The 9,381-nt window shown below is 41.0% G+C and overlaps 1 protein-coding gene across 2 annotated transcripts in view; it reads left to right on the forward strand.

Annotated features, from left to right (window-relative positions):
- Positions 1–9,381, forward strand: part of LOC108295889 (S phase cyclin A-associated protein in the endoplasmic reticulum-like) — a 243,213-nt gene that overhangs the window by 205,776 nt on the left and 28,056 nt on the right. For both annotated transcript variants that reach the window (XM_017518229.2, XM_017518232.2), the window contains exons 7-8: positions 2,920–3,157; positions 8,276–8,425. In XM_017518229.2, the coding sequence (XP_017373718.1) occupies positions 2,920–3,157; positions 8,276–8,425 (388 nt within the window). The remainder of the gene's footprint in view (positions 1–2,919; positions 3,158–8,275; positions 8,426–9,381) is intronic.

A 9,381-nucleotide genomic window follows, 5' to 3' on the forward strand; every position in this document is an offset into this window, starting at 1 on the left:
AAAAAAAAAAAAAAAAAAAGCAACACAAGAATAAAGAAAGGGGAAGTCAGCATTCTGAATCACAGAGCAGTAAAACTGTTGTCACCAGCAATGACGTCACTCATCTTCAAGGTCCTGAAAGCCTATTAGAAATTAGCTTCAGGGAGAAATATCTTCTAACTTGTCACTGGTTCCAGAAGGCAATCAGTGTTAAACAAACACAGGCCCCTTTTTGGAACCTATATAATAAACTCAGACACATTAATCTCTACTCACGTCTCTAGTCAGGGTTTGACCCCTAACTCTTTTGGCTTTAATGGAAGGAAGTAAGGGCCAGCTGACATTAGCTAACAGAAGTTGGTGTAAAGGTTCAGATATACCTATAAGCAAATAAATATCCTTTCTTAACTTTCTTAAACTCTTCTCCATGATACAAGATTGCATTATAGTCTCTGTGTGTCCTAACAGTATTTGCTTAATCACAACATTTGACTTAAAAGAAGGCAGAGAGAGAAAAGAGGTCAGCTTCTGTTTGGCCTGGATGTCTTGGTCCATGGACAAAGCACTGGCCCTAAACAGTCAAAAGCCCTGGGTGATATCCCTGCTTTTGCCACTGAAAATTTGTATGACCTAAAACACTTCACCTTATTTCTCTAGGTCTCACTTGCTTCATGCGTACAATGAGAGGACCTTCCCTCCCAACTATGAAAATCCAGTAAGCATGAGATAAGGTGAAAGAAACCAATGTACTTGGCAGATTCTGCCAAATAAATGAGATGACAGTATTTTATAAGAGAACGTCATTCTTGAGTAGAGAACAAGGTATACAAGGATGTCATATCACTCGGCTGTATTCTTAGAAATATTAGAAAGAGTGCACATTAAAGAAATAAATGTGTATCCATGGTTATGAATAAAACTACTTTGATGCAACTGGCAAAGTAAAATGAATAAAATAATCCCTTTGGAAAACATAACTTATGAATTGAGAAAACTAGACAAGATACTAGAAATTTGCCAGCCAGCACCTCTCAATTCTTATTTAATTAGTGACACCTCTTGGGTGCTTCTGGGAAAGATAGTGAGGTAAGCATAGTTCTTCAAGGGCTATCTCCCATCCTGGGTTCCACTTGAAAGGAATGACAAATGACAACCTATATATGTGTGTATGTTTACACACATACCTATACACACATTTACCCAGATTTTGAACAGTAACTCATAGTGTTAAAAAGTAGGGGGCAGGCACAGTGGCTCACACCTGTAATCCCAGTGCTTTCGGAGGCCAAGGTGGGCCGATCACGAGGTCAGGAGTTTGAGACCAGTCTGACCAACATGGTGAAACCCCATCTCTACTAAAAATAGAAAAATTAGCCAGGTATGGTGGTGCTTGCCTATAATCCCAGCTACTCATGAGGCTGAGGCAGGAGAATTGCATGAACCCGGGAGGCAGAGGTTGTAGTGAGCCAAGATCACGCCACTGCACTCCAGCCTGGGTGACAGAACAAGATTCCATCTCAAAAAAAAAAAAAAGTAGGAAAAGTTATTATCCCATGCCAGAAACATAAAAACACTCCTGCTTAATATTGTGTAGATCATGCCACATTAAAGGAAGACTGAGTGGGAACTTGTAACTTGCCTTCCTGAGAAAAATCCAAGTGTCATGAATAAAGAGCACCGGGTCACCTGGAACAGCACTAAGAGACCTGAGCTTTTGTGCCGTGGTCACAAGTCGCTGTAGCAGCTACAGCCCTTACGTCTCAGATTCAAACCCAGTTGAGGAAAAAGTGATGACTTCTTCCCAAGCATCTCAGCAAAAATATCTCCCTCTATCCTCTTAGCTCTGACTGTGACATGTGCCATCTTAACAGCCAGAGAAACGTGTGGCTTACTTTAGGCCTGGGCACCCTTGAGCCAGAGTAAATAGGGAGGGAGGCCTATGTGGAGCATATTGGCTATGAGTTAAGGAGAGGTGATTCCTTAGAAATCTTTATACAGTTTCAGTACAAAGATGTACAATCACCTATCAATGTGGTTTTGATTTGCATTTCTCTAATGACCAGTGATGATGAGCTTTTTTTCATGTTTGTTGGCTGCATAAATGTCTTCTTTTGAAAAGTGTCCGTTCATATCCTTCGCCTACTTTTTGATGGGGTTGTTGTGAAAAGAAGGGAAATTTTTAAAAAAGAAAATACAAAGTAAACAATACCTTAGTTCAGTGATGAGGTAGATTTAGCATGCCCCTGCTGCTTGACTGTTGATTTTAGGAATTCATTTGCCTCTGCCATTGTCTCTTCTTGCTCTTCTGTAACACTACCTGCCACAGTAGCTAAGCTGACTTCATCTGATTTGTGTAGACCTCATCCAGTACTCGCTTGTTCTTGGAACTGTGGCTTCTACAACCTGTCCCGCCTGTCCTCCTCGATGTTGGAACCAGGCCTCCAAAAGCAGTTGAAGGACCACCCTACCGCAGTATACCAACACATTACTGGGTTTTTGAGGCCTCTCGCTTTCCCAGTGGCTGCCCCCGCTAGGAAGAATGCCTTTATATATCCAGAAAGGAAGCTAGGACTCTCTTTGGCCTCTGAGTCCCGAAAGCTTTCATAGACTCTGTCCACTTTGCCCAGACCCAGGATACTAAACACGGTGAGGCTACATAGGGTGTAAAGTGTGGGAAGGATGGGTGGCAGCCTCAGCACTGGCTGCAGAGTGCTCAGTTGACCCTGCCTAGCAGCCTGGTCTTCCAGGAGAAGCAAAGGAAAGCCACAGTACAGTTGGTGGGGAGGGCTGCGTTTATTCCTCGAAGTTTCATGTTACCTTATTACACAACTCAGATGGTTTGTTTTTAACGGTCTGCTTGTCTTGTTTCATTTAACCTATACAAATTGCTAACATCCTTTGAGCAGATTTCTCTCCAAGAATTGAATGTTTCTTTGTCAGGTCATACAGCATATTTGACAATAATCGCCAGGATCCCACAGGGCTGACAGCTGCTCTTCAGGCAACTGACCTGGCTGGAGTTCTTCACATGCTCTACTGTGTCCTGTTCCATGGCACCATCTTGGACCCTAGCACTGCCAGTCCCAAGGAGAGTTACGCCCAGAACACCATCCAAGTGGCCATTCACAGTTTACGTTTCTTCAACAGCTTTGCAGCACTTGATCTGCCTGCTTTTCAGGTACCAAGTATTGGTTTGTATCAATGGTAACCAACCAAGAGTTAATATTTTAGTGTAGATGGGATGTCAGGTTCTTCTCCTGAATTGGGGCATAAGGAATAAACTATAATAAATGGAATTATAATGTATTAAGCCACTGTTTTCTGGGAACCGTATCAGATGCTCTACATCATCTAGTGTTCTCATTTATTCTCATAGCTACTATGCAAAATATTATTATCCCCATTTTACAGACAGAGAAGCTGACGGGTATGTAATTTGCCCAGGGTTACCTGTTTGTGAACCAGGACTAGTAACCATGGCTCTCCCACCCCAAAGCATGTGTTCTTCCTTTGCCATGCTGCTATTTATATATCTTTTGATTGGAATTCTTCAGATCAGGACATTATCATTTCATCAGCTTTTAAATATTAAGGAAAGTTTTTTATATAAATAGAACCAAAATTAGATAAATTAGTTCATTGATATGACTTTCTGTGGATGGTTTCGCTGATTTGTGTCCAATGTAAAGTGTATGACTAGCTAAATATAAAGGTCCCTTTACAAGGATTTGCATCTTTAGCTGTTAAGTTTTTATAGCTAAAGAAAAGAATTGCTTTATGCTATAACACCAGGCTGTCAGCTTAGAAACAGATTTTTTTTTCATGTAGGAAATTTAATTTTCAAAAACACTGGACCTTTGGAACAGAGCAAGCCCCAAGGAATAGACTTTCTCTTTCAGTTTATTAACTGTCAAGTGATTTCATTAAAAAAGGAACAAACTTGGCAGATGATGAACCCATAATTTAGATGAATTGCTTTGCTCAGAGGAAAAAAGGTTATAGAGATACAAATGTATGAAAATAGTGGACTTTACCATTCTGAGATGGAAGGAATACTTCTATTTTGTAGCTGATGACAAATGTACAGTTCTTTAGTTGATGTCTTCCTGTCATTTTGTTCAAAAAAGGAAATTTGTGACTAAGTTGTATCATTGGATCTAGTACATTTCAGCTCTCTAGAATTAGTTTATCTGTTACAAGAACAGAAATCCCTTTGGGTTAATGCTTTTCTGTTTCCAGAGCAGTTGAACTAGCCTTAGGTGGTAACTGACTGCACAGTATGTCGAGTTCTGGGAGGTTACAGCCACATCTAAACGGAGAGGTATCTGCTCCAAAAAATGTCAGTGGTTCTTGCCTCAGGGTTAAACATAACATCTGTGTTTTTATGAAGACCTAAGCCCACCATATTCTGTCTGGAAACAGTTTGGAAATGAGGGAAACTTAACTTTACATGTTCAGGATATGGAGTCCACCAGTCTACCCATCAGCTGGGCCCAAAGGGAGTGATTTCCTTTGTTAACAGATTACGGAAAAGCAAACATCTACAAACTGTCTCTTAGCTTCCACTTTCACGGGTCTTGTTGACCAAGATTTATACTGCTGCAGGGTACTCCACATCAGAAACAAGCTTCTAGGATAAGTCAGCTGTTCTGTCAGTCACCCTTGTCAGGGAGCCCCAGGTCCCTGCTCCCTGCCCCTCTCCTCCTGTGAACTTATGTCCTGCCCAGGCGAACTCACAAAAGAGTATCACTGAACTTCAGCCAGACCTGCTTCCTAGTGGCCTTTAAGCCTAAAGGGTTTAATAATGGGTGATAATGTTAGAAAAATCAAAAGGCTATTTCTGGAACCCTTTGTGCCCAACTAAGATAAAAATAAATATGTCTTCTTTCCAGATCCTTGCTGTATCCAGCTTGAAATGTATCCCCTACTTGAGCCGCTTTTCCCAAAGCAGCAGGAATAAAACCAGAGTGGCTCAAGGGTGTTCAACTACTCTCAAAATCAGTGTCTCTAGGGATAAAAAGAAATGAAATCACAAAATAAATAAAAAACAGTTATTCTCAAAATCAAATCAGGCTTTCAGTTGGAATGCTCTTTCTTGGCTGGTCCTCACAGTTCACTAGTACCTTTTCTTCTTTTTTCTTACGCAACTATTTCCTTCTCAGTTCTTTCCTTCCTGTTTTTTCTTCTTCTTTGTCTCTCTCCTGTCTCTCCTATCTTCTTTTTTTTATCAGTCTTGCCATTTACTCTTTCTCATTCTGTCCCTAGCCATAGTTTCTGGGTACCCTTTACCCTTCATGTTTCTTTCTGACCCCTCGTCAGCATGAGGGGACCTAAATGCCCAGAATTTCTAGCATCAGGGCCTTTACCACATTTACCAATGACATGTTTTTGTTTTGTTTTGTTTTTTTCATTTTTTCTTACCCTTAAACAACCAAATCTCAATTTTTCGCTTAATTACTTATATGCATTTAAAAACAAACAGATAAACGTAGTGAGGGGAAACAATTATTTCTGATCACAGATTCTAGAAGTTCAGAATTCAGATAGGGCTTATCACAGTGGAAATGGCTTGTCTCTGCCCTCTGCTCCGTGATATCATGGCTACAGCTAGATGCTGAAATCACCTGGAGGCTCTTTACTCTCACATTTGATGCCTGAGATGGCCCAAAGACAGGATTCACCTAAGACTGGTGGCCAGAGCATCTACCTGCTGCTTCTCCATGTGACTTGGGCTTTTTAAAACACTATGGTGTCTTGATTCTGAGTGGGAGAGTCCTAAGAGGAAGCTTCCGAAAAGCAGGTGTTCCAAGAGAAACCAACGGAAGCTGCAGGACTTTTTATGACGTAGCCTCAGAAGTCACATACTTACCTATGAGCCATAATTTATTGGTTGAATCAGTCCTAAGCCTTTCATATTCAAGGGGAGGGAAACAGGCCTCACCAGCTAAAGCAACACATCTGTCTGTATAGACACCACTGATGTAGATGAACATGATCGAGAATATAATGCTTAAAAGTAAATTAAACACATAGTATTTGTACTGTATAGCCATGGCTGGGTTTTCCAGAAAAGCACTATTTCTGTGATAGTTATGTAAGAGAAACTCATGTTCTAGTTCATCAAAACAATTTCACATGTCAAAAGTGAGATTTTAAGAACTGCGTATGTAAAGGACAGGATAAGAGATTTTAAGTGGAAAGAAGGAAGGTATACATCTCAGCATGATCTGACCTCAGGAAAATCTGAGAGACAATCTGTGAATTGCCTGGGAGGCTCAGAGGAACTGGAGAAAGAACTGAAGTGAGATAAATGATCTGACGTGCCGAAGAGTTAGACAAGATGATATAAGACATGTTGATGATTTGGGTTCAAATACATGACAAGAATACAGAGCTGTTACAGGGAGGCGTCCTCATTAGACCCCTGGATCTGGAGTCAGAATGACCTGACTTTGAGCCATTGGTAATGTCATCACCAATGTGATGACATTACCTCTTCAAATTGTATGACCTTAGATAAGTCATTTGAACACTTAAGACTCCATTTCCTCATCTGTAAAATAGAGATAAGTAACACCTACCTCCCAAGACTATTTGAGGATTAAATATGATTGCATAAAAGTGCTATGCTAGCTAGCACATAGTAGGCCCTCAGATAATGTGAACTGACTCAGTTTCTAAAAAGAAGAATTTACCTAAACCGTCTTGAAGATGCTGAGTCAGAAAGCTGGAAACTGAATGCAGCATTCCCAATGCTCCTTTGCCCTTCTGCAAAGCCACAAACCTGTGTGCTTATTTTGTGTGAGAAGCCATCATGTAATAGTACAAAGGGTTATCCATGAAAGTATTTTCTTAGCTGGTTCCATTTCATTGTATACCAATAAGGCTGTCAAAATATTTTTCTCTTTTCAGCAAACAGTCTGATTTCACTCTGAATTCATGTTGGCATGGGTGGCCTTGAGATCGGGGATATTGTATATTGCATTCAGTTTGACAGTTTTTACAATGGAAGGTGGTCTCAGGAAACAAATCAATGTACTGACTTGGCAATTAATTCTGGCTAAAAAGGAAATATAGTTTCCTTGAAAAATTGGTTTAATTTTTATATTCAAACTTACATGCCCCTTGACCTGCTCTTATCAGTGAAGGTTAAACAGAGGGCACTGGGTCATACCATGCTGGACGTGACTAATTAAATGAAGGCTGAGCTGAGAAGGTGTCACTACTTGATTTAAAGGAGCAAAGCCCTTCTGAAGTCTCTTTGGGGCTTGAAAAATATTTTTGTTTGTTTGTTTTGGGGCTGTGAAACTGAGATAAGGGGTACTCTTAAAATTTAGCAGTAATTTTGTTTCAGGAATGCTCACTAAAATGGCTCTGTTTCACCCACTGTTAAGTAAAGTGAATTCATTGAAACTTCCAAGCTGCAACATATCCAACCTGGTTCAAGCTCACTAAGACCTCAACTCAAGAGAGGAGTTTAAAACACTGCCTTTTCCCACAGCCCAGCAGTGGGGCTTCATTCCAGCGTGTGCTGCGAGTGTATTCTGTGGGCTTCGCCTCTCCCCTTTGCCCTCCTGTCGCTCTGTCTGTTTGACATGTTTATTAAATAGAAGCTGCAGGCTGCACAGACAGACTCAGACTCTCTTCTTGAGTCGCCCACCGCCGACAGCCCTTTGCCTCTCTGGAGAAAGGATCCCTGAAGTCGCATAGCTGAGGGGTTTCATGGTTTTAGGGAGAATTTTTTGCTTTGTTTTTTTACATTCTTTTGGGAGCCTTTGGTTTATAGAACTACTTATTTGAATAATAACTGGTTGTTATTTATGTTTTTATTTGTTTAAAGATAAATAATTAGAAATGTATGTTTAACTCTGTATACAAGAAAGTATTTTCTCCTTCAGAAAAAAAAGTGTTGAAAGTCATCTAAGTGGTAAATTTACAGGTGAATTTTAGCTTTTTATACTTTTACAAATTTTCTACGGTAAGAATATTTGTGTGTGAGAAAAACTGTTATTAAAAATAGAATAAATAACTGTGTTTTAGGTAGATAATGTCTTGATCCATGTGATACAGGCATTTGGTCTGCTGCTGTCCTTTTTCAGGTTAAACATTGCACTTATTATGGTCATTTATTAGAACAAGAATCCCTAAACCAAAGTGTCCAGCGTAGTACTGTAGAAATGTCTTCTGTTTCGGCCAGCACTGCGGCAGAAAGTGCACAGGGCCAGTTTGGCTTTGTGATTTGCAGCCCTGGCTCTCCCTGGGCTGAGGACTTCTAACTGCTCCTTGTCTTTGTCAGTCTATTGTAGGGGCAGAGGGCTTGTCCCTTGCATTCCGGCACATGGCCAGCTCCCTGCTAGGCCATTGCAGCCAAGTCTCCTGTGAAAGCCTCCTTCATGAGGTCATCGTCTGTGTGGGCTACTTCACTGTCAACCACCCAGATAACCAGGTAAGAGGCCCTGGAAAGTTCTTAGACTGCTCCCCGCAGTGCTGAGAGTGTGAGGTATTGGAATGAGAAAAGGCAGGCTAGCGGGCTGGAACCCAAATGTCTTCTGTAAGCCCTTTAACCACACTCCAGGAACATGTCTCCAGCTCCTTCTCTTCCAATAGATTTTTTTTTCTTTTGGAGACAGAGTCTTGCTCTGTCGCCCAGGCTGGAGTTCAGTGGTGCAATCTCAGCTCACTGCAACCTCTGCCTCCCAGGTTCAACTGATTCTCCTGCCTCAGCCTCCCAAGTTAGTGGGATTTCAGGCACCTGCCACCACACCCGGCTAATTTTTGTATTTTTGATGGAGATGGGATTTTGCCATGTTGGTCAGTCTGGTCTCAAACTCCTGACCTCAGGTGATCCGCCCACCCCGACCTCCCAAAGTGCTGGGATTACAGACGTGAGCCACCACACCTGGCCCTCTTCAAACAGATTTGATAAGAATTAGATTAGCAGTAGGGTTTCCTCTTAGAGCTATAAAAATAAAATATTTTTAATAATTCTTAAGCCACACAGAAGCATGTACTCCCTTACCATGTAGATTCTTTACTATCTACTTCATTACCACATGGAGTCTGCTGCGGTAGCCATCAGGGTTTTTGTTTTGACTGGGGAGCTTACATCTTTCAAGTTGGGTCACTTTGCATATAGTAGTAGAGTCTGGTGCTTTATGAAACTCTTCTTGGCTCCTGGCTTCTGCCTAGGTGCTCACAGTCTTCCAGATGGTGTTGGATGGGAGGCTGAGAGGACAGGACTCTCCCTCCTAGATCACTCAGAGTAGTTTTGCTTTAAACTGCTTTGATTATTTGGTTTCTGAGCAGGATTTCATAGATTTTTAAAAATATGTTTCATAGATTTAATTTGAAAATAGGTTTCTGCCTTTTTTTTTTTTTTTTTTTTTGAGGCTTGGTCTTGTT

This window comes from Cebus imitator, unplaced genomic scaffold (genome assembly GCF_001604975.1).
Source record: "Cebus imitator isolate Cc_AM_T3 unplaced genomic scaffold, Cebus_imitator-1.0 Scaffold664, whole genome shotgun sequence".
NCBI lineage: Eukaryota > Metazoa > Chordata > Mammalia > Primates > Cebidae > Cebus > Cebus imitator.